This window comes from Cheilinus undulatus, linkage group 1, assembly GCF_018320785.1.
Source record: "Cheilinus undulatus linkage group 1, ASM1832078v1, whole genome shotgun sequence".
NCBI lineage: Eukaryota > Metazoa > Chordata > Actinopteri > Labriformes > Labridae > Cheilinus > Cheilinus undulatus.
The window spans coordinates 30474551-30500735 of NC_054865.1; the positions used below are offsets into that span (position 1 = coordinate 30474551).

At 39.1% G+C, this 26185-nt stretch overlaps 1 protein-coding gene across 4 annotated transcripts in view; it reads left to right on the forward strand.

Moving 5' to 3' along the window:
- celf6 (CUGBP Elav-like family member 6) overlaps nucleotides 1–26185 on the forward strand; it is a 221342-nt gene that overhangs the window by 162193 nt on the left and 32964 nt on the right. For all 4 annotated transcript variants that reach the window (XM_041786101.1, XM_041786108.1, XM_041786123.1 and 1 more), the window contains exon 5: nucleotides 5353–5432. In XM_041786101.1, coding sequence (XP_041642035.1) covers nucleotides 5353–5432 — 80 coding nt within the window. The remainder of the gene's footprint in view (nucleotides 1–5352; nucleotides 5433–26185) is intronic.

Here is a 26185-nt window from a genome sequence, read left to right on the forward strand (position 1 = left end):
CCTTTACTTTCCTCTCTCCCTGTGATTTATTCCCCCATATGAAGTGACTGAATGTGAGAAAAGGATGTGTGGGAAGGCAAAGCCTGCTGAGTATATCAAAAAGAAAAAAGGTGGCTATACCTAACCACATGCCTATCTGTGTCAACATCTGTTCCTCTCACTGTTAATCCCTGGTCTATTGCTCTGCGTCACCCCAGCGGCCTGCTACCTTTCTTTTTCCCCGGCTTGTTTCCTCTTTTTCCCTCACCGGCTCGCTCTCTTCCTGTCTGCTCACACGCCTCCAGCTGATTGACAGCACATAAAATGAAATCAGGCCGGTGCTGCTGTGTCAGACAGGAGCTAGTTTTCTCCCTTATTCTCACCTTCACTCCTTTTTAGAACCCCTGCACCCAACACCTCATCTTGTTCTTTATTTCTTCTCTTCTCACATGCCATATGTTTCCTGTACTGGTATTTGTCTCTATTTCCCGATCACCTTTCCTTCATGTTTTTTCTGCTTTGAAATAGAAAAAGTGTTAACCAGGAATCCTACCAGCAGACAAAGGTCTCATATATAGGTTTCTGGTCCTATCATTGTCTGTGCAACAGTCCCACGCAATCATTACGGGATGTTACGGCAAATTATTTTGCCAGCCGCCTCGCTTGGGATGAGGTTGGCGTAATTTGAATGAGACAGACCTTGAAATTGACAGTGCTATCTGTTCCATGATGGAGGCTTTGTCCCCTGTTGATGTAAATTTATGCTACTCAGAGGCTTTTCAGCACCCCTCTTCACCCAATAAAAAGGCCGCGAAGTTTAACATCCATCTCTCTATGGCGCTGCTCCTCAAAGTACTTTTAAAGTGCAACACTTGCTGCCAGAGTTGAATGGAGCCCTGAATTGTCAGGAAAAATAGAGAGATGGCTTTTAGGTCTATAATTAAGTTGTGTTATAAATGTCACCCATCCAGCGGGATGGAATTCATGCATACATATTATTACCCCGGGAATTCAAAAGGCAGTGCAGATCCTCTCGCTTGAAAGCAATACAATCTCTCTTTCTCCTTTTTCCCCCAAAACTCATTCTGAGCCATCAAATTCAAAAACTCAAATGTGCACTATAATTTATGAGGCTGTGGCACTTCCTATTCTTTTGAGATGCTGTGCATCGTGTCTCTTAACCATTTTTTTTCTAGTCCAACAAAAGTGAGGCTACAGCATCACTACTTTTGGCAAAGAAATTTGAGGACATTGTATGTTTGACATGACTTTGCCATTGATGGTGTGTGCCAAGCCCTGCAGTTCTGAATGTTTCTCTGGTGCAGCAGAGCTGCCGGGGTCACTACTATTCTGGCACGATATCTGCCTGAAGCCTTGTTAGGGAAACAACAGTTTATGTTGCCTTACAAAGCCAAGAGGTTTTTTCCAAGAACAAACTGCCCATTATTATTTCAACTACAAAGGTTAAATGTGTTTGTTTCTTTAAAAGCAGAGCTGCAGTCAAATGGGACACAGTGGAGCAGACGTGTTAAAGTTGGAAAAATGAAGACCTTTTGTGGCGCGAACCAAAGAGCTGTTGAAGTGAAGTAAAAGGGTGATAGAGTGCTGTAACAGAATCAAAGCTTTCTTTGACTTATCAGTTTGCCTCTGTAGATCTATACAGCTTCATGGACATTTGATGGTAATCAAGTGGCCTTTACAACCGTCACATTTCTGCACAAAACCCTCTTAGTATGCTTCCATTTAGTGTGTGGCTGGAAAACAGATGGAAAACCTCTTTTGAAGATAAAAAATGTCCTCCAGGGATTTGATTTTTCCCTTGGTTACATTTTTTATTTGGTCAGAATGTCATTCTTTTGAAATAAAAATGAATAAATTGCTTTCTGAATCCGCACAAATCAGAGTTGATTTCAGACTGATCTCAGAACCCATCAGCAGTCATCATAAATGATAAATGCACATGGGAATGGATGCTTTTTCAGTAAATCTGGTGAAACCAGTTGTTAACATTAAACAACTTCCAGGCAAGACGTCCTTTTCCATGTGGCATTTATGTCATTTCTAGGTCTATGATATTCAAGAGTAGCTTCTGTTCATGTGATGAGTCTCATTTTGCTTCTTTGCAATACATTTCATAATGGCGGCACAGGGGCGGGTGCTGTTGCCTCACAGCAAAAAGGTTCCTGCTCCTGGCCTTTCTGTTTGGAGTTTGCATGTTTTCCCCTTGCACGCGTGGGTTCTCTCTGGGTACTCCAGCTTACTTCCACCACCAAAGACATGCTTGTTAGGTTGATTGGTGACTCTAAATTGGCTGTAGGTGTGTGTGAGAGTGCATGGTTGTTTGTTTCTACATTTCAGCCCTGTGATTGATGGGTGACCAGCGTATACTACCTCTCACCAAAAGGTTCCATCCCACCGTGACCCCAAATGAAATAAGTGGGAACATGCATTTGTGGAATGAGCAGCTGAGCTGAATATGTTGGTTGTGCTACCTTTTCTCTGCCAATGCCAAACAGCTTATTTTGCTGTTGATATTTGATCTTCTGGTACCCCAAGGTGCTGACAATCAGGTGCCTGATTGATAATCTCAATGCAAACAGATAACAAAATGAGATTCTGCAACTAGTGGCAATCCCATATCTCCTAACCTGACACGCCAGATGGATTTGTTTCACATATCCACCTGGAAAACTCCCATAGACAGCATTTGGGAAAGGGCAGAGCCTTTGAAAAAAACTGGGAGGATGAATGGATTAACGTCCCGTCTGTCACATCTTTACTGGCCAATCAGAGCAACAAATGTGACGTCGTAGCCTTAAATCAAGGTGCACCCCTACTGAGGAGTAAACTCCACAGGGAACTGCATAACACGAACCATGGCGACTGTAGACATGTCATTACCTGACGTTTGTCATTTTTGAAAAGAAAACAACTCAATGTTGTCCTTTGTTCTTCTTCTAACGAAGAAATGTCGTCAAGTTCTGATAAAACTGCTGCTTTAGCAGCATCCACGCTAATCTCTGCCGATTTAATTGCACCAGCCTCTTGTCGCTGCTGGCTTAAGTCATGACTCTGCTGCGGCTGAAAGTACTGCCCCTAAACGCTGTTTGGTCCTGTCACTTTCTAAACTAGATGGGACCTTTGGGAGATGGATTCACTAGTGAGAAACATGGAAACGGGCAAATCCATCTGCTTTGCAAGGTTACATACCTCCACGGTCTGGGACAGAACTCTACCCTCCAAGATCACAATGCTCACCCCCACAGAGCGGGGTTTATCAGAGACTACCTCCAGAATTTGGGAGTGGAGAGGATGCCTGCCTGCCAGCAGTCCTGACCTTAACCCCATTGAACACTTGTGGGATCAGCTTGAGTGTCCTGTTTTTGCCAGAGTGACCAACACAGCCACATTGGCTGGCTTGCGATAAATGCTTGATGAAGAATAGGATGCCATTCCACAAACTGTTAAGTTGCCAATTTGTCTTGTTTCTTCAGACTTCAATCATCCAGTCCACCTACAAGAGTCTACAGCAGAATAAGCTGTTTTGCATTGCCAGAGAAGATTTGGTAAATTTGTCATGGGTGCAACCCACATACTCAGCTCTGCTGCTCATCCCACAAATGCATGTTCTTTACAAATGTGGCATCATTTAAAAGGGAATGAAACAGGCTTTTTAACGATGTAAGATTTATTGCTAAGAAGCATTGTTACAACAAAGAAATAATCTTCCAAACACAAATTTTCATACATTTTGTGCTAAGTCTATAAGATATACAGAGGCTTGGGATCAATTCTGTTTTTCGAACTGGAAAAAGAAAACAATTTTGTAGTGATTTATTTTTACATTTACTTTCTTTTACTACTACCCCTGATCAGTGCTAGTATGTCATGAGCACAGATAGCATTTCCACTGCTTTTTGCTCCGAACATGAACTGTCTCTCCTGCATACACCAAAGCCTGCTAATACATAATTGGTTAGTAAAATCTGTACATAGTGGTTAGTTGAAAGAGAATAAGGACCTAACACCGGTCAGTCATAATACTACAACCATCAGTGCAATCATATGCAGTTTCCAACATTTGTCCCACAAAGTCTGCTTTCATAAAGCTTCTTTATTCTCAGTTTTCTTGCCAAAGTCAAAAAGGTGATAATTCAACCCAATATTTATTAATTTAGTCATACTAGATGGCTGGTGTACTATTTAAAGGTGATCCTGAAAATGCACGGGGAGAGTAAAATATAAGCAAATCATAAAAGAAGAATTAACGATACAACTGTTCCACTGGATTGCATTACATAGCACTGGAGGCCATAATGTTCTGGCTAATGGGCGTATGTTACTGTTTAAATCAGTATCAGTATATTTGTAAGAAAGCAGGGATTGAACTCTGAAAAGCCTGTCTGCTCCTAACACACAGGAGCTGCTTTGCTAATGAAAAGAGGGGCAGAATTAATCCATGAGTTTGTTAATTAGGTATCTCTTGGCTTAACACATGAGCTACCTGAAGGCAAGGATAAGAATAGGACATAACTGAATACCTCGTGAAGTCTCTGACGACCATAAAGCTTAGAGAAATAGCTCCTGTTTAATTTAACGGCTTTTGGAAAATTACCACCTTTTACTTCCACTGTATTTCAGCTCACTAGCTTCCTCTTTATGTCTTAGTGGTTTAGCGCCCATCCTTCCCTGCACACAGATGCAGTATTCAATCATACGCTTAGGATGTGTAACCTTCCTAAAAAAACATATTGTGCATTATTATTATGGACCTAAATCATATTTAACATCAGTGAAATGTTAATGCAATGAGGCTCCAGAACACCACAACCAACAGCCGCTCTCTTGTCTCCTGGCCAACTTTTTATGTTGACTTTTCCTTTTGTGCACAAACCACACAACAGATTTAAGATAATTTGAATGCCCCTTGAGCAAAGCCCTCCCCCCTCCATGTGAAATTAAACGCGAGCAGAGATTTGGTTAGATAGGCAGATTATACTATGCCTTTGTCATCATAATCTCTTTTATGAGTGACTGCACACAAATCACAATGTGTAAATATTAAACAGATTAATAATCACAAACAAGTCAGGGTAGTAAATGCCTTGGCTGCATGCTCCAAAGTGGAGGGGGTGGAATTAGAAATGGGCGAGGGACAGGATGTTCCATGCAGTTAATGCCTTCGCTACTATTAGACTGATTTATTCAGAGTTATGCGCTGAACACACACATGGCAGAATATATTTACAAACTAGATAACATGAAAACAATGGTTATAAATGCCCCACTCCCCCGCCCAACCACCCATATTCAATGCAATCTCCCTGATGTTGTTCCCCTCCCTCTTATTTCTCTTGTTTTGTGTGCATGCAGGCTGTGCCTTTGTCAAGTTCTCCAGCCACGCAGAAGCACAGGCCGCCATCAACAGCTTACACGGTGGACAGACTATGCCTGTAAGTAACACACTGTCACGCACTAATATGAATTTTTCTCATGCAGACCTGACTTTTAATTATGACTAAATAATGCTTAAGTAGAACCTGCTGTTAGTTTTGTTCAAGTACACTTTAATGAGGGCTGTTTCAGAGAAAATGATGCATGGTCAGTTGGATGTGTTTCTTTCTGCTGTTTGGCCCGTGGCCTCAGATTTATAAGATGTTTGAGGTAGACTGAGATAAAGTTGACAACAAAGACTGCTTCACTTTTTGATTCTGTTTTCCACCCTGCCAAGAGACACACACCATCTGAATCTTCCCTTTAAGTTTTCTATCCCAAAAGCACGCACCAACTGGAGGGTGTTTGCCTCTTTTTAGAAATTCAACCCTGAATGTCGTTGTTCCTCAAGGCTGTTGGAAAAATGTTTTACTTTTAAGACAAAAAATACACAAAGAATATATCAGAATGTCTATTACCAATGTATATACCCTGCTTATCAGTTTAATACACACATCTATACAGTAAATGTATGCAGTCACTGTTGTGACTCTTCAAAGCACATCAACAGTCCACACACACACACACACAAACATTTTCTCTCAGTGTGTTATCACACACAAAAGATGCCTGCAGTCAGCATCTGCCACCTCACAGCACACAGCTGCATACTCTATATCTGCCTTTCACTCAATATCCATTCCCTTCTGCTTTTCAGATTACCTTTAAAGCAGACAGATACAGAGTGTTTACATTCACACTCTTAAAGAGATATGATTACTCTGAACTGCACATGAATCCTTGAATTTGTCCTCAGGAGACATTGTGCTACATATGATAGGACTCTACTCTTAAGCTTGGACATGAGGAAATGAAAGGGCGGGCAGGGGTATTCTAAAAGAGAGCAAAGGGCAAAATGTCACTGTTGAGTCTGTTTTAGGCTGTTTATGCCTAGGTTGGCACCAAATCATACCCACAGAGCATGTTACTTTAACAATATCAGTTTATTTTAGCTAATGTATTAGCTAATCATTTCCCCTCTGACATGGGCAAAGAAGCCAACTGCTGACAGCAAAGTCAGTGTTCACTGAAATTAGAGTCATACTTCATGTGTTCTACCAAGATCTATGAACGAGAAATGCAGTAAAATAGAAGAAGACAAGAACAAAATATATGTTTCACACTGGAACAAACCAAAGCATTTTTGCTCTTTTTCTTCCACAGGAAATATTATCCAATGTAAAAAGTATACCATTTCTGTGGCTGTTTTAAACTGTCAGTGACTGTGGAAGATAGAGGATTTTTTTCATTGAATATACAGTAGTTACATAGAAAAGCAACTGACTTTAAATAATGTGCATACATGAAATACACTATAAATACCATTCTTTTCAAGAACTTGTTTTCCAGGACTTTTCAAGGACGTTTCGAGTGATAATTTAGCAGCTATGACAGGAACATATTGTGCCCATACACCAGAATGTTCCGTTCTGTGGAAGTCTCATTCAAAAGATTTTCTGTCTATGAAATGAAGATGGACTGATTATAGAATGAGCCAAATACACCTGTGGGCATGTAGCACAGAATTTTATTATTATAAAGGCATTTCTAACCTAATTTTTCCTCTGATTTTCTCTAAAATCAACTCAAGTTCTTCTTTTGTGTGTTGCCTTGTTTTAAAACTCATACTTCACACTGAGTTTACCCACAATACACTTTGACCCATTTCCTAGAGTCATAAATGTCTCTCTGAGACACTGCTATAAACATTCAAGATTCATTTCATAATATGGTCCACTTTACCACACTCACAAAAAACATGTTAACCTTTATTAAATACTTTATGAAAACTTTTTCCACGTAAAATGTTTAATTTTGTTAAAAAGCAAAACTTTTAATTTAATGTTAGTCATTAAACTTGGGCTACAATAATGTAATGATTTAAAGTTGAGCCAACTTGAAAGAAATACTTAACATTAACAAGATATTTAAGTTGGCCTAAATTAATTTCTTTATGTTAGACCAATTCAAAAAAAGATGTGTTATATCAACAAATAATATGTTAACCTTATTTAAGTATTTTATGGAAACTTTTTCCATGTAAAATGTTTAATTTTGTTAAAAAGCAAAACTATTAATTTAATGTTAGTCTTGAAACTCGTGCCACGTAATGTAATGATTTTAAGTTGGAGCAACTTAGTCATTACTCGTGGAAGCAAGTCAGCTGGCTGACTTTGATAACTGTCAGTAGTTATGAGTAATATCAACCACAAATCTGAATCACCATGTTAAAAAATAAAGGAACTACTGCTAAAGATGTTGCAAATGTTGTAAAAGCACAATAACCGGCGTACACAAAAGTCCAAATATTTGGATACGACTCACGCATAGTCCTTAGAGTCCATTCATAGTCTTAAGAGGGAGGATACGTGAAAACTGACTAGGCTGTTCTTCCTGTCATGGACATTCCACCTTTTTTGGCTGATGAAGTTTGTTGTCTTGGTGCCTGCCACAGGTGAGGCTGATTCACACTAAACATCTGAAATCACATGAAAAGAAATAAATGATATATCGTTTCAAAATATGTTGTTATTCATTACTCGTGGAAGCAAACTTTACAGAAAGATAAACCCCCCCAAATTCTGCCTCCAGCAGAAAGTTACCTTGTTTAATTCAAGTGTGATAGAAGCTTGCTCTTGATACAGTAGAGTGAAGTTGTAGAAGCTTCAGGAGAAGGCTGCAAGCCATGCTGCAATGTTTGGATGTGGAGGCACAAGCGCCTCAACCTCGATGCTCAGCATCCCAAAAGCTGCTGGGAGCAAATCACCTGAAAAAATAATCATATTCTTTACTTTACACACAGACAAATATACAGATCATTGATACATGGCTTACAAAAAATTTCAATTATTGCAATGCTTTTCAACATATTAAAATCAAAGTATGCTTACCTCAGACCTTTAGTCTTGGACAGTTAGGAGGCCTCAGTGTCAGCAACTGATGACAATGACTATGACAAAGACAGAGAAAAATATAGCAATCAAAATTTACAAGCCACTGCTCTGAGCTTTACTGCTGGGAGTAAATGAAAAAAAAATCTAAAACTTCAACATACTGTAATTCAAACTTAATCTGGAGAATTTAAATGAAATGTGTAACGTGAATGACAGTAGATAGCTTTACATTTTATTGAATTAGCTTCTCTATTTTAGAGGATAATAAAAACCATCTAAAACATACCTTCAGTCCACTGTGCTCTGAGGAGCCTCAGACAGAGGTGAGATGATAGCAGGGAGATCCTCCTATCTGATGAACTGCAGGCTAGATTTGGTTTCCGCTGTGGTTCTTGCTGGATAATTTAGATGGGACTGTTTAAACTCTGGTAGGATAGGCAAGCCTGCTAGCACAGCTAGCTCTTCATGATAACATGTACCTGAGGGAGTGATAAAATACTATTGTAAAGTTGTACAGATTTTACTCCATCAATCAGCTATAATCCTTCTGTGGTCGTACTATCAAGAGTTACAACAACAGAAATAAATATATATATTTTTTACAAACCAGCTCATTCAGCAGGGTGTAGCAGGGCAAACAAACTGAGCTTAATTTCACTAACTAAATAGTTAAACAATCATTGAGGTCATGGTAAAAAATGTGATCCTACAGGAAAATTAAAACATAGATAAACACAGACACAAAACATTAAATGACTTTTGAATGTATTACCTTAAAATCATGTTTACTTGATCCCTGCTCCATCAGCTGAGTCTCTTACTGGTTATGTCCTACTAGGCACCTGTAGCTTAATGACACAAATACAGTCAGAAAACAGTTTAGTTCTTTTATTTCTACGTTTTCAGTCACTTGACGTGTAAATAATATCAAACATTTATCACTAGTTACTCATTTCATAGACAGGACCCCCTCACTTAAAACAAAGACCATTTGCTATAAAACTAATGTGTTTTTGCCAACTGAGATGAAATGTCAGTGACATTACATGTTCATGCTGAGGAATTTAACACCAGCTGAATTGAAAAGTGTTAATAACTGGGTCAAACAGAGTCTTTTGTCAAGACTGACAGTGTTATTTTAATGTCTGAGAAATCAATCAATATATATAATTGGAGTCAGGGATAGTCAGCAGCTTTTACGTCTAAAATAACAGGCTCCACAGAGTGTTTTCTCAGTGGAAACAGTTTTTAAAGACACGCAGAGTTCAAGTGGTTTCATGTAAGTGGATGCAAGGCTATCTTAAAACATTCCAAAATCAAAGTTTCATTGTGTCTCAAAAAAACGTACAAAAAACACAAAAAATGCACTCAAGAAAATATTCATATTTAGAGCTGTCTCTTACCTCTTTCAGCTCAAGGATAGTCTGATAGTCTGCTAAAATTTGAAGATATGAAGGTGAACTACAATGGAGCAGCTGTGCGCCTGTGCAGTTGTCATCATTCAAACGTCTTCTTCTTTGGCAGTGATGGGTTTCTGTTCCGCACTACTGCCACCAACTGGTTTTTAGAAGTATTGCAGCCGTCTTTGTGGTAACCTAAATGCTTCATGTCAACCAAACACATAACTGTAGTTTAAAGGAAACAAGTGAAAAATTTACATTGACTTTTTTTTTGCAACTATGTGTTTATTGGGCAAAGTAAGGTATTACAGATGTGATTCAATTATCACAAAATCTATTACATACAATATTTATCCAAACCTAAAAGGCTTGGGCAAAAAAAATAGCAGTAACTTAATTCCATTGTTTGCCCCACATTTACATTGACTTTAATAAAAAATAATATTTAAACCTAACAAAAGCATTTATTTTAAGTTACCTGAAAATAACAAATATTATTAAGGTGAACAATGCCTCTAGTTCATTTTTTGGAGTGTAGAACAGTTTGGGCTACCACTGTTAGTTGCTAGGTAAATCTGGCACAGTTCATCAGTATTTAGTCACTGTTTGATTTATTCACTCCTGGGCTGCCATTCATAGTTTTTATCAGGCTGTCCAGTTTATTAACACACTTTCCCAGTGATGCCCAACATACATTTCAAAGCAGCGCGCCAAGCTGCTGGAGCACAAATCTTTAACCAAACACACTAACCAAGTTTGCTTTATTCATCTAGTAATCATTTTAATAATTTTAGTCATTTTAAGTTTTGGCCACTGCTGTTGTAATCTTACCTTAAAGTTATCAAGCCTCTAACTGCTACTGTGTGCTGAGACTTGTGGGTGTTTGAAGCATGTAATCTACTCTTAATACAACTGCCCATAAACTACCAGCACTGATATGATCTTTTACATCACAGAGACCTCAGAAGACAAGGACATCTTTTTGGTAAAGTGACAGGACACTGACTGTTAAAACTGAACAATTTCCAAGGAAATTTAACTTTTTCTCTTAATTCCCATGGTTTTTCCATGACAGGAAAATTAGTAAACTGTTTTCCATGTCTTTTGTGAAATGCTGAAACCACAGTGAATAAAGAAATTGTGTATTAACCTTTAGAATTTAATATGCTGCTCACACAATTGATTAAGATGGCTTGATAGCTAATGTTAAAACACTAAACACCAATAAATAAATGTGTGTTATCAGCATAACATTAAACTTTTTGTCGTCTTTGGACTGATCTTAATGGAATAGTTCATGAGTACTGTAACTGAAAGAAAACCTGCAAAAACAAAAAGAAAGTTGGATTTAAATGGATAGAGTGGTTATAATTAAATGTATTCTCAGCAATCCCTGAGATAAACTGTATGTTCAACTATGTCCAGAGTGCTATACCTGATACACAACATACATGCTGTAATAGTTGTTGAAACACGGGTGAACTATGAACTCTTAACACCAAGCTGTGGTAATTAAAGTCAGAGACAACAATAATATGCTATAAGAGCAGAATGCCAGAAAAAAACAGCTCCTAATTACCAATTTATTAACAGTGACAGTTTGGACCCTTCCGGGAGGGGATGGGAGCATTTCTGTAGAAGAATATTAAATATTTGAAACACTTAAAAACACTTATCAAGGGAGGCTTCATTACAGTGACTGTAGAGGAGGTTAATGAGTTAGTCAATAATATTGAAAAGCACCCTACAGTTATGATGGATCTTCAAAATGAGGTCAGATTAATATGCCGCTTTGGCTTCCTTAACTGCTTCCTGAAATATCAGCATAAGGTTCTTCATAACATTATGGGACACTTACAAGTTTATCAACCTCCCGATAACTCTTGACATTTATTCTTTATATAGACTGAGATATTTATCTTAATATGTTGTGGAATAATGTTCAGCTCTATCTGTAAATAAGACTGCAAAAGAAAGGTCGCCCATAAGGTAGGATAAAGGGGAAAGTTTTCTGGGGCCCAGCCAAACTAGGGGCGTATGGAGGTCAGCAAAATCATGGTCCATTTTAAAGTTAAGCAATGCTGTTGTTGGATTGATGTATTTTTTTTTAATAACAACCTAAAATATTGATTTGTTCATTAAATCTAAATCTTCTAAATTATCTTAATGGTTGAACCTATATTTTTTTATTTAAACTGGCAGCTGGACACCAAATTAAATTCTGTCATTGGATCAATGTATTTTTATTGCATTAAACCTGCTGTGCGCATGCGCATTCGTAACAACATCTCGTAGGTCCCGAATGGATTCAAAAAACACTCAATGCAACAGCAGCTGTCACTTTCTGAGTGGTTCTCCCTCTACACTCCAGCACAGGCATCCAGCGAACCGACTTTGACTGAGAAGAAAGTGCCAAGTTGGTAACAGAAAGGAAAAACATAAGCTTTGTGTGCAGTTGAATTAATCCAAATATAATTTATCCTTAGCCTTCATGGCTCCCTCTAAGAGATAGCGCTTATTGCTGAGGTTTATCTCCAGAGGTTACAAATATGACAGCCCAAGTTCTGAGACTGTGAACTTCTCGTTTTCTGAGATGTTCTTGTTCTTACATGGTTGCAATTTCACTGCAGTATTTTAAAGGGGACTTATTATGCAAGAATCTCTTTTTCAGGTTTTTCTAAAAAAAATATGTGAACTCTCTTGATCCTCCTCTCAGCTAGTAGCAGAGATGCTGGATAGCTCAATGGGTTACCCCGCTGACTTTTGACTAGGAGATTTATGGTTGGAATTCCAGTCAGGTCCTAAACTTTAGATAGAAGTGCCTGAAATATCATGAGAGCAACATCCATTTCTTGCAAGATTCTATACTACTGTTTTTTCAGCAATAATCTTCCCAGGCATGTTTTAGGGACCTCTGAGACCAATCTAAACTTGTCTTAAAGGGCAAAATATGTCCCATTTAATACATTTCTGCTCTCCCATCGGGCCAGAGTAGCAGGAGTTTTCAGGAAAAATTTGTTGAGTTGACTTTCAAGTCTTGTGGGAGGCACGGCGGCGCAGGGGTTAGTGCTGTTGCTTCACAGCAAGAAGGTCGCTGGTTGGCTTCCCAGTCAGGGCCTTTCTGTGCGGAGTTTGCATGTTCCCCCGTGTGGGATCTCGCCGGGTACTCCGACCTCCAAAAAATGCTCATTTGGTTAATTGGTGACTCTATATAAGCTGGGATAGGCTAAAGCCCCCTGCAACCCCCCAAAAACAACTATTATTTCTGAACTGAAACAACCTAAAAAAATTACATTTTTACAACCTTTATAAAATGGTTGTATGAACATAAAAATTTTAAGTTCAAATGAGTGCAATATTTAAATCGGTTGATTAAGGGAAATTTTTATTTTTAGTTTAGGACAATCTAAAATGATTAGTTTGCTTAACCTTTAAACATAGTTTCTATGAACTTGAAAAATTTACATTTACCTAATTAAAAAAAAAATTGATTCAATTCAAAATGTTTCATGGGATTGATTACTTCATTTTTTTTAAGTTCAACCAATGTTTTACTTTTTTCAGTGTATGTCATTTTAGACTTAATTAAACCACTCTTATTTAAGCAACAAAAAAGAATTTTATTATTTATGCTGTAGTAAAATACAGCCTATTTCAAAGATATATTTTGGGGCTTTTTATATCTTTAGTAACAGAGGAGGACATTAGATTGAGTCAGAAACAGGAACAAGAGAGCGGGGGACAGACATGTGGAAAGGAGCCCCCAGGCACATGGGGCACAACCCAACCACAGGCTATCTGTGCCCTATACAATTTTATTTAAACAAATGTAAACCCCTTCCTTAAAATAGAATTACCTTCTTTTTTTTGGTAAGGTTGACAATGTGGATGAGCACACTGAACGAAACAGTAAGGAAATTAATGTAAGACTTCATATCCATGATGTGCACGAATGTCAAGATACCGAAAATAAAAATGGAAAAAAGAGAGAACTGAAATGGAATATATTTTAACTGTTCTGAAAAGAGGCAAAAAATGGATGAAAAGTGGCAAAAATGGTAGAAAAGTAGCAAAACGTGGGTTAACAGAGGCAAAAAAAAAAAAGCAAAAAGGGTGAAAAGCAGCTCAAATGTGTTAAAAGTGGCAAAAAAAATTGGCAGAAATGGGAGGAAAACTGGATAAAATGGGTTAGAAATGAGCACGTAAATCATTCCAACATCAGAACCCAATAATAGTTTGACACACTTTGAGGTAACTGTTAGCCAGGATGCCGGGACCAATGCTACTAATCCAACACACACGCACTGATACCATCAAAAAATGACATGAATTGGTTTTTTTTTTGTTTGTTTGTTTTTTACTATCACAAAGGACGTCAAGGTGTAAAGAATCATTTGGGGCAGAGTGGACTATAAACCCATAAAAGTTGTGATTTTGCTTTAAACACGATAAACAGTATTTATGAAGTGCATGAAATAGCATTAGTAAGTTTGGATTTGATTACTGGAAGACTGAGGCCACCAAACCTGCTACCCTTTTCAATCTACAGTTAATTATAAATTGGATATGCTTCTGTCGAGCTTACAAGGCCACCAAAAAGGCTTAAGCAAAAGAAATGATGAATTACGAAGCATCTCCCTGCCAGTTCTCTGTGTGTGTAGGGAACTGTGCAGCTGGACACACACGCTCAGCACACACTCTTCCTGGCAGACATCCGCACCTTCACACACTTCACTGATGTTCCGCAATAAATATTTACGGACGCTTCCTGGCAGCCAGATAGTGTCCTGGAAGCCAGATGTAATTTACACATCTTTTTGATGCCGCCTCATTTTGCATTACATTGAAGTAGTGAGGAAGGGAAATGGGTGGTAGAGTCCTTTTAACTTTGCATGTGTGTGGTTGTTGAGCTCAGGAGACCAAACTTTCTGGCATGTAAACCACAAGGGTTGAAACTTAATAAGCAGCGCGCCATCAGCTGAAGAATAATCATGATGCACACTCATCAGGAACAATTATGACTGGCCTGTTATTGAAATTTGATTCTAATCAAGATATTTACCTTCTACTCAAACTATCTTGTTGACTCAATCAACAGAATATGTTTACATCCAGACGATTTACATAATTGGACTCATCTGGGGCGGAAGTTTGGCTTTCTTGTACAGATCAAAATTTGGCTTGTGGACAACTTTTGTGCACTCTTATATGTTGTAGCCATGGACTGTATATAAAGATGCACAGTGCATCTCCACCTCCTGTCATTGCATAAAAGTGAAGCTAAAACAGTCTTTATGAGGTATCAATGACATATGCATTTTGAAGTAGTGTATGCCCAGGCCCGCCCCTACGCAAAGCCCCTCCTTCCCTCTCTCTGTACATTTACCTGGTCTTCACACCTGAGTAAATTAACCCTCAAGATATCCTTTTTTTGGAGATTGGTGCCATCCATGACCAATTATGTGCTCGCATTGTCCGCTCGCTGTACCTCCCTCTCTCTCTCTCTGTTACACAGAAACTCTCATCATGCCTGTCCCATAATTTCACCTGCTGTTCTGCAACCCCTCTCAAACATCAACTTCTATCATCGTTTAGTTTTGATTCTATCATTGTGAATTTATGATAAAACTGTAAAGTTCCTGTGCTGGTTCTGATCAGGAATTAAATGACATCGTCGAACTTCCTTGCGCAAATCAGCTGCTTTGAAATCAGGTCGCGGGTGAAAACAAATAATGAAGACATATGATTTATGATGTTTCAGTAAAATAAAGGCTACTGCTGCTAACACTAAAGCAGAAACACAGTGAGGAAGAGAAAGCAGCAAAATGTATGAGCTGCTGTCTGTGAGGGAAGGGGAGGGATGCAGGGGTGTGTGTGAGGGGGGATGAGAGGGGCAAGAGCAAGCATATAGCTAATAAATTAGGATTAATGTTATGATGAAAATAAGGTACCCCAAGTGATGACCAGCACCTCCTAAAAGTGGGCAACAAGGGAATACATCATATAAATAAAATACAGAGCGAGTCATGCAGTGTCACATCATGTAAGATACGTGTTGAAATGCCTGACTGTGTTCTGGCAGAGTGTTTTTGTTATTATTGTAATTTTTTTATTATCATTGTTTTTTGCCAAACTTATTTTAACTGGTCACTTAAATTTATAAAGCTACATGTTGTCTCTGTCTGTCTCTCTCCCTCTGTGCGTCTGTGTGTGTGGAGAAGAAGCCCAACGTCATCCTCCCTCCCCTCCTGCTTTTCGTTTATTGCATCTGATTGGTTAAAAATCATAGAAAAAAACAAATGCACCGACAGACACATCGATTCAGCCACAGCCCTTGAGGAAAAAATATTGTCCCTTTATTCTTTGCTCTTTTGAGCGGGAACATCAATACAAAAAATACGCAAAAACCTCTTCCCTGCAGAAGACAAGCTCTTAGTGTGGCCATCGGCTCTGGTTTTAACAGGAACAGTGGTCCAGTTCGAAGTAAACTGCAGTGGTCCTACAGCAAAATCCGAGCTAACAGCTAGCATACAAGCATAGTAATGTCATACAGAAACGTGGCCCAGTTCTGGTAAAACAGATGCAATGCTAAAGCTATATCTGAGGTATTCAGAGGCAGCCATTACTGACATCTTGAAAGAAGCATCAGTCAGACACAGACAGAGCCATCTGTAGGGCTGACCTCAGCAGCAGTGGTGAACAAAGTATTCAACTCCAGTACTTGAGTCAAAGTATTGATACTCGTGGTCAAATCTTACTTAAGTACAAGTAAAAGTTGCTTGGTAAAATTTTACTCAAGTTAAAGTACTAAAGTACTTACTTTTAAAAATACTTAAGCATTCAAAAGTACAAAGTACATTTTCTAATATCAGTAGATTGCTGTATTGTTTTCTCAGTGCTTTTACAGAATCTTGTTGCTCTCTGAAAACACCTAATGATGTACTGACTTGCATGTAGAACCACTCTGCTACAAAAAGTCTATGAAAACACCTGTAAAAACTTCACCATAAAAATGCAATCAAAAACAATAAGGACAACCATTGTCATTTAATTTTAGATAATATGAATCATTCCTCATTTCTGAAATCTCAAACATTGAGCTGAGATATGGCCATGGGTGTGCTGGTTTCTCAGCTTGAGTTTCTCCTGCCATCTCCATTGTTGAATTTTGTTTGAATGAAGGTGGGAGAGCTTGCTACACAGAGCAAGGATGACATAGCCTATTTCCAAATCCATCCCAGGTGTGAGTGGTGACTGTGATTGGTTCCCTTCTGTGAGGAGCACAGCATGTGTCAATTGCATTTCAGAAAAGAAAAACACCGACATCTGACTACAAAGCTATGCTGAATCTTAAAGGTACAAGTAACGACAAGCTTTCTAGAAATGTAGTGGAGTCGAAAATACAACATCTGTCTTTGAAAAGTAGTGGAGTGAAAGTCATAAGTTTCCAAAAAAAAAAATCTCAAGTTAAGTACAAATACTGAAAAAATGTACTTAAGTACAGTACTCAAGTAAATGTAGTCCGTTACTGTCCACCACTGCTCAGCGGTCAGCCAAAAATAGAGTAATGCAACTGTGCATTTTTAATTGAGAAAAAGAAGAAATGATGGAGATCACGTGAAGTATTTCCTTAGAATGTGAGCACAGCTTTTCAGAGTCTCCTGGATAAAGATCTGGATGGACATTTTGACCTCAGTGAGTGATTTTTCTGGGGGTTTTTCTTTTGTCATTTTCCCAAGATCTAAATTTATTTAACTGTTATAACTCCTTTTCTGCGTTAAACAAAACTGTTTTTCTCAGTTTGATGTGTTAGGTTTTCAAAAAAAAAAGGAATTTGGGTTGTGATTGCCTATACAGGAGGTGTTGGTGGGTCCTGAGGTTAGACACATTGAGGAGCACTGCTTCAAAAAAAAAAAAAAAAAAAAAAGAAAAATTAGGGTTGATATGTTTACACCACTATCAGTTTTACATTATGTCCAGAGAAAATCATTTTGGGGGAGCTCTCTTAAACGGTTCTGTATATAAAAAAACCTGATGACAAAAGTCTTAGACCACTTTCAGATTTAAAACAAGCCTAGGCATAAACCTAGCATATGGCTGACCGCAACTATCTGGGATGCCTGTTGAAATGTCTAACTGGCAGAGTGATTTTGTCATCATTGTTATTTTTTGTAAGCCAAATTTATTATGGCTTCTTAAATGTACATAACTACATGCTGTCCTCTTTCTTTCTGTCTCTCCTCTTAACAAAGATCTTCTCTGTGCATATGAAACACTACAGAGACATGTGCCAGACTTCTCTGATAGAGATAGACAGTGTCACTGGAGGTTTAATGTTTTTGTCAGATATAAGTCTTTAATGGTAGTACTTTTATTTTAACAATTATCACTAACTGTTAGTGAAGTGTTTATTCTAAAATTTTAAAAAATGCAGCAGGTTTCATGATTATTTCTAATTCTCCTCAGACAGGTGTGTAAGAGTCTATATATGTGTACAGCTAAGCTGAATTTCTACTTTAGTGTTCCTATTGTTTTTTTTTAATATCTGTTAATTATCAACAAACAGCACATTTATCATATTGCTGCCAATGAAAACTTGCTGAATGTTTGAGTAGCGCTCTCTTAACAATGCAAATGAGGAGATTTTAACCTTTATTTGTTCCCCATAAACATATAGTCTTAAAGGAATATTTACCAAATATTTTTTTAACACAGCGCACACCCCTGGCTTATGCGGGTGATACAGACGTACACAGCTGGAGCGCACACACACAGCGCTGACACGCTAGTCCTCCGTGGTCAGAGAGGAGCTTTAAGAGGAGAAAGTTCTGTGGTTTATCCTCCAGTATTCTGAAACTTTTTCCCTCAACAGATAGAAGCCTGAGGTCTACACTACCAACATGCCAGCATGTGTTTCAGTGTAGGTGTGTGCGTGAGCATCGCGTTTATGTGTGTCATGCAGTATGAAAGCAGCCAAGGATGAGAGGAGTGCAGGGGGACAGGAGTTCATGATGGAACATTGAAAACCGAAGATTGTGTAAGAGTCTCAAGTCAAAATATACTTTCTGCACAAGACAAGCTGTCGTTGCAGCTCTGTGCTCTGGATTTAAGAAGAACAGTGGTAAAGGTTGGAGTAAACAGCAGCGGTCTTACAGCAACATCCAAGCTAACAGCTAACGCCGGACAATGTGGGACAACCCCACCACCATGATTGGAAGGCCATGCCGAAACAGACCGGGAGTGGAGAGAAAAAAAATTTCTGTCGCAGAAAGCCAAAAAGCCAGCCAAAAAAATGTATCCATGTAAATGTCATTCAGTTTGCTGTTCCTTCTGGAAAGCACCTGACAGGAATAGATTTTATTTTTCATCATTACCATGATTTAAACTGCTAATTTCAAGCACTCTTCTGTCATGAAATTATATTTATAGAAGATAAACAAAACAATTATTGAACACTGGTAGTCATAGACTGATCTCAACAAAGTCCCAGCCTGATTATAATAAAGGCAGTGTGAGCTCATATCTACAGAGGGAGGAATGGAAAAAAAGCCTAGAACGAAAGTGGAACTCTGCTGCAAAAAGCCTGTATGCATAATATAGCAAAGAAAAACATCAAGACTGTCTCCCCAAAATAGTTCAAGATGTGCTTGGTGCAAAGGAATCATGATACTGGCAAGTAAAACTTTATTAAACAAGTAATAATCCAATGATATCAACATCTTTTTGATCCCATGGAAAATAAAAAGAAGTCGTAAGCACTCAATATTCAGTAATTTATTTTTTCTATTCTCAAAAACTGCTAGCAATTGCCTGCACACAGTCAATACTGTACAAATACAACAGCAACTGTAAGTCTGCTTGCAGTTTTGGATGGATTTCCACCTATCTTATAAAATATATGTGTGAAGCTTTGGTACTTTAAATGCTATTGTTCAATAAGATAACACAGAATGCATTGTTTTAAATGAGTGACATCAAAAGAATAAAAAAATTGACAAATGTAGTACAAGGTCAGTATAGCAAGGTCACACTAAACACTGGTTTTGCCAGTAAAGACAATGTCATTCTGAAAATATTAATTATATGTATTTATTCCAGCATTTTCCTGGTTGTATATTAACAGATTAAGTTATAATAAACATGGATAGTCATTAAATCTTTTCTAAAACAGCAAAGCAAGAGGTAGAGTAGCACTTTTGCATAGCACTGTGGTCTATGGTTTTAGTCCAGACGTAATAGAAACAGGTCTGGCTACTGATCCACCTGAGCTTTCCTGCAGACAAACTGGCCAAGGCGACATATGGAGCCCCAAACAGACCTGAGGCGGATCAAGCACCATCCAAAACTTCATTAATAATCTATATTATCCATATCTCTCCCTCTATCCCTGCACCTGTTATCCTCCTCTCCCCAAATCCAACTTCCACTCTGATTAATAGGCAAGGTGGCCATTAGTACCCAACTTAGGCCTGGGTACCGATGGGGGATGCAGTTAATTTGGATAATATCACTGCCACATGTCGTCAACAACAGACTAACAGGAGGCAGGATTCAGAGAGTGGGCCGCTCAGCTCGCTGCCTGCTGCCAGCTGTGAGGTCTGGATGAACCTTGAACAAAGAGTTGTCTCTCACTCTCTCCACGTCTCTCTCTCCCCCTCTTAATGTTCTCTCTGCAGCATCTGTGTTACCTGGCACACACACCCATGCCATAAATAATACCTGCACCAAAATACGCTGGCCCAAAATGAAAGGCTCTAATGAAGCTTAAGGGCAAGGGGGATGCCACCGAAGGGCATGCGCTGATAGATCGGGTCATGGCTTTAATTGATGTTTATTGGGGACTGCAGGTGCTGCCAAAATTAACTTAAAAGGTGATTGGGTGACAGAACAAGTGCTATCTTTCTCAGCCATTCAGCTGTTGAACTACAGTAAGGCTGCAGAGGCACAGGTGGCAGAACTTCAAATGGCAGAGCCGGGGGCAGGCAGACAACACCCGGCAAATTGCAGACATTGTCATGTTCAGTGTCACAGCATGGCTGACAGGGTCTGTGGAGCTGGCAGAAACAAGACAGTGCATGTGTGTCATGCTATGGTTCTGGATTAATGAGCAATAAGACCAAGCCAGAGAGCATTGTCATTGCTGCACACATTTCAACATACGCCACATGAAACTATTGTAGAAGCTTGTAGGTGACAAACAACATGAAGTTTTGTGTTTTGCATTCATCATGCATTGTTGTGTACAGCAATGTACAAACTGAGTGAAAATTGCTGTAAAAATGACAGTTATTGTCTCCTGTGTGATTTGGCTTGATGCAGCATGCTCAGCAGCTGCAGCAGTATGTGGTGGACAGCAAGGCCAGACCACGACAGCATCATCCAGTGCTAATGAGAGACAGTCCTCCCATGAGGCTAGCAGAGATGTAGCAAGGTTCAGAGAGTTGAATACAGAGTCCACAGGGGGCTCATCCAATTACCAACAAACTTGTTATGGTGTTTTCAATTAATTTTTTACAGATTCTCAATTAACAGTCGTAGAGTCTGCAAGCTTGTAGAAAGCTGACACAACTCTGGAAGTTTTGTTTGTCATTTTGAAGTAGCTATTTGGGAGTAAGAACCATTAATATGCTTTAAATGACAGTTTTCCCTTCATTGAGTGTGTTGTTATATTACACTGCTGTAAGCCTCTGTAGAGGATGAGTGTGTGTTTACCTGTTGTTACACACTTAACACCAGTGTCTTTGTATCCCAGTAATGCAGAGATAAAAGCATAATTCCATTTCACTGCTGTAGTTCAGTTCTAATCCCTCAATTACTGTTGTGTATTTTCCCATCTACACATTTGGTGGCCCATACAAAATCCAATATGGGAGATTTTCACAAGTCAAGTGCGTTGTTCAAGAAATTAGATTAGTTTTTGAACCCGTGACAAATTCCTTAGTTGTACCTGTCAAAAGTGAAGGCTCCCTGTTGGCCCTTATCAAATTCACTGAATTCATTTTCGCTCCAGGTATGAGGAATCGTGCCGGCAGAGGTTATTATTCTGTTTGTTTGTCAGCTTGTGATTTTCTGCTTCCAGTGAAGATGCTGCCGCTTTGCATCCAGCGCCTTTTGTCTGCTGCCACCTGTTCCTTCATTACCTGTCCACATATTACTTTGTTATATTGACAGAAACTTTTGATCCGCCAGTGGATCAAACTCCGATATCTGCTTATTCTGATAGGGGATCTAGTCAGAATACATCTGCTCAATATGTAAGGATATGAAATCCTCCTGTTCAGAGGTGAGGAAAAGAGAAAGTTGTATTTTTTATTTTCAAGGGGCTTACAGGCTATGAAAGTCAGAAATGCTACGCTTTGACATGAGTGACAGGACTGACAACACCTGCAAAGGATGTTGTAGTGCTTTAGTGCGAATGCCAAGTCCTTTTTGGAGTAGACTTTGCAGACTCAGTCTCCTCCTGTGCTGTCGTCTACCGCAGAGCTCTCTGCTGGGAGAAGCCAGACCAGGCCAGACTCTTGAGTCATGGTGCAGTGAGTACAGGCAGCCTCAGGCTTTCACAGTCCCCAATGCATTCTTCATGAGGTATTAAATGAATGTAAGAATACACAGACACACAATGCAGAGAAAATGAATGTGATCTAAATGCCAGGCGGCTACCCGTGCTGCAGGCGGGCTTGAGCAACAACGACGCTGGAGGAGGATGTTTGCTCAGCGCCAGCCTCATTAAATCCAACAGCCCCGTCCCTCCAACGGGCCCAGCAAAGTTGAGAAAGAACTGAGAAAGGTCAGGAGGTGGGATGAAATGAAATTAGAGAGGGAGAAATTGTGCCGTTAACGCCGCCACGTCCAAGTATTGATTTAACTAATTGAAATGGCATCGAGGGAGAAACACCAGATGGGTCTCCTCTGGCCTGAGGTGGGGTGCTGGCTGGCTCTGATAGGATCCCATCTGAGACGCACTGTCCCTGGGGTCCATGCTGATGCTTTTTCTCCATTCCCTGGCCTATTTCTCACAGTTATCTGCAGCCAGCACATTCTTTTGGAAGTGTTAATAGAATGTTTGTTAGACACTTTTCACATGGGTGAGTCGAAGCTTACTCAAAGCCGCTGGAAGAGAACTTGTTTGTCTTTTGAATTAAGAAAATGCATTTTTAGATTAGACAAGAATTAGATAAGAACAAATCAGCAGCTGAGGGAAGTATAGGCTTAAAGATGCTAACTGATTTAAGATAAAGTACTTTTTTTAAATGTGAGGATTTTGGCAGGATAAATATATGACTAGATGTTATGTAAGATTTGTTGCAGAAGCGATGACTACCCAAACCGCAAAGCATGCGACCACCCTGGCAAACTGCCCTCTCGATGGCACAATCACTTAACCATCCCTGTTTAAAATTTCATGAAGTGCTTATGAAAATAGGACACACTTTTTGTATGAATTACAGCAAAATAGCATGAAGTAAGGCTGCACAACAGTGAGGCAGAGACTGTTTGTTTAGCATCTGGATACACACTCTCACTGTGTAGTTGCATTATTCAGCTTCACAGGGCATTCGTTGGTTTGTTTGTTTCTCTGATTTTCTGTTTGGATAGCTCTGCTTTAGTAATGTGTCTCATGTAGGTAGCACTCAAGCTTAAAGTTGAACCTGTGGAGCAGCTCTGCCTAGCTTTGTCAAATTCAATTTCTCACACAGAGAATCACAAAAAAAAAACAGGTGGATGAGGCATCACTCACACCGGTCAGCCTCATCATTTTACAGAAATGTGTCCCCTGCTATTCACTCATGTTTCAGACCTGATCCCCCAGAAGACAAAATGGAAATCTAAATCAAAGTCTGAATTTGTTCTGACCCTGTCAGGATGAGACGTTTTGTGAAAGATGAATCCAAGTTGTGATTATGGAGTCCTTTTCTCCGCATGTCTTTGCTTTTATGATCTTACTAATCATATCCTGACTGCCCCCTGGCTGCCTGTGTCCTTCTGTCCTGGTGCTGCTCCGTGCTCTTTCCCAGCATGCACTGCCTGTAATTAAATAGGAGCCTGGTCCTCTTGACAGTATCTGTGGCTGTTTCCCTGCCTGGCAGCCTCATCCTCTCTCTCCCTCTCTCTCTTTCTGTATCTCTCTGTCTGTCTTTCACTCACTCACACTCTCTCTCCCTCCATCTCTCCTTGCATGGATGTCACAAGAGGAACTGACTCTGGTCTCTGTCTCTCAAATGATTTAATTGGATGCAAACTCAGGAGCACGGACATCAATACGGAACTATATCTGCCATAAGGCAGAGCCATTAGTCAATACTTCGCCCTCCACATGCCGAAGGCTTTTGTCAGACCTAATTACCCAGGACTGTATTCAGTGGAGCTTCACCAGTGGGTGACTGGGACTCCTGTGGGATCTGGTTAGGATCACAGTTCACTTCCAGTGTATACAGTGGAGTTTGAAAGTTCAACAAAGCAAATATCACTCACTATTCTCCTCCATTTATTGCTGACAGCTAAATGACCGCAGTCATGGGAGCTGTACACTCACTTCCACTGACTTACTGGACTTAGATAAAGTAGGGCTTGAAGGCTGGATGTTAAGTGGATATAAGAAGAAAGGCACGAATCCCCCTGTTCACGGAGTTCTCCTTGATAGGATAGGATAGGATAGGATAGGATAGGATAGGATAGGAGGGTGAGAGATTAGCACCTGCCATTAGCCAAACACAGCTATTTTTGAGCATTTTTGCACCAATTTGCTCATCTTCAGTCCAACATAGTTAAACAAGGCCTGAAGTCTGGCATGAAAGTGCAGGAGTTGTGCACAGAAAAATTAATTTAATTCTTAAGTCTGACACTCATAATGCAGAAAAATGCTGTTTATTTACAGTGCAGGACATTGACAGGCAGTCATGTGCAAATGTTTGCATGGACTATTACAGGGAAAAATTGGTTGAATACTATGCTATAATGCTACATACTTATACTAATACTAAATACTATAATACACGATTTTTATTCTATACTTCATCTCATCCCTTACAATTAAGTGGCTGGTAAAAAAAAATGTGTGCCCCAGAGGCAGGTAGGAGAAACAGTTTATTTCCAGCCCTGTAGGATAGGATAGGATAGGATAGGATAGGATAGGATAGGATAGGATAGGATAGGATACAATACAATACGATATGACGCACTTTAATATCCCCTGGGGAAAATTAAGAGGGGTCTGGCTACATCTCTGACGGGCACTCTCACAGTCTGTTCATCTGAGACAAGGTGTATCTCAGAAAGGAAGTGCCGTAATTTGAAAGTAAAACATATTTCCATATTTTTAATTTAAATTCAACTCTATTCATACAGTCTGTGCCAGTGCCAGTGACATTCATGAAATAACCACATAGCAAACATTACAGACTAAAAAACATTTCAAAGATTAAACAGAGAAATTGTCAGAGGTCTAATCTGTGATTAGGGGTAGTTTGACAAAAAAGGTTTTGCAGGTCAGGTTTTTAACTTTTAACTTTTGGTACCCTAACTATTACCTTAACTATTGGCGAACACTAAACGGAGGTTTGATCTGATTTTATTTTGAAAGTTTTAGGGTGTATATCAATTCTGAGATTTATGGCGTCTTAGATGAACGGTCTGTGAGAGTCACCATCAGATAAACAGTCTGCAATCAAACTGTCTTGAGAAAATGTGTCTTCTGATTTTGACTCCAAGTGCTGCACACATTTAGCTGCTACATGAAAAAGTATCAAATTAGAACAAGAACAACAACACTACACATGCATACAGAGTTTAACATACCACTAAGAAACAGGCCTGTGAAAAACATATACATAAACATATGCATGCACTCAAATTACACAAGACTTTCAAAGAATGACATTGTTGGACATATCTTTAGTTGTTAAAATATGTTGTTACACATAAAGTTTGTTAGAAAGCCGTATAAACCACACTAAGAATGCAAATGAAACACATTTTTATAAACAGCCTACTGTAAATTAAGGTTATAGTGAGATTCAAAGTGTTAAATATGTGCATAAATTTGTCTACTTTCAGTCAAATTAACACCTACTAATTCGATTAAAAAAATTTTCGGGGGTATGATATGATGCTAGACTTAAAATAGCATTAATGAGATCAGTATTTTAAAAGGAGTTTTTCAAACTGTTAAGTTTATAGAGTTTGTGTTGTCATGTTGTTCTCCTTCCCAGGGAAGGAAGTAAAGTACTTATTCAATCTGTGAATATTTCCACCTCCAGTTTTGGCTATCAAAGAAAAGCTCATTAATTGGTTGGCCAGCTGAAGTGGCAGGTGCGATATGCAAAACACTCTGAGTGAAAGCAACCATGAAAGTTACAAAAGTTAGTATTATTAGTCAGGCTTTTGTTGAAATTCTGACAGCCAAAATAGCTTTGTTCATTT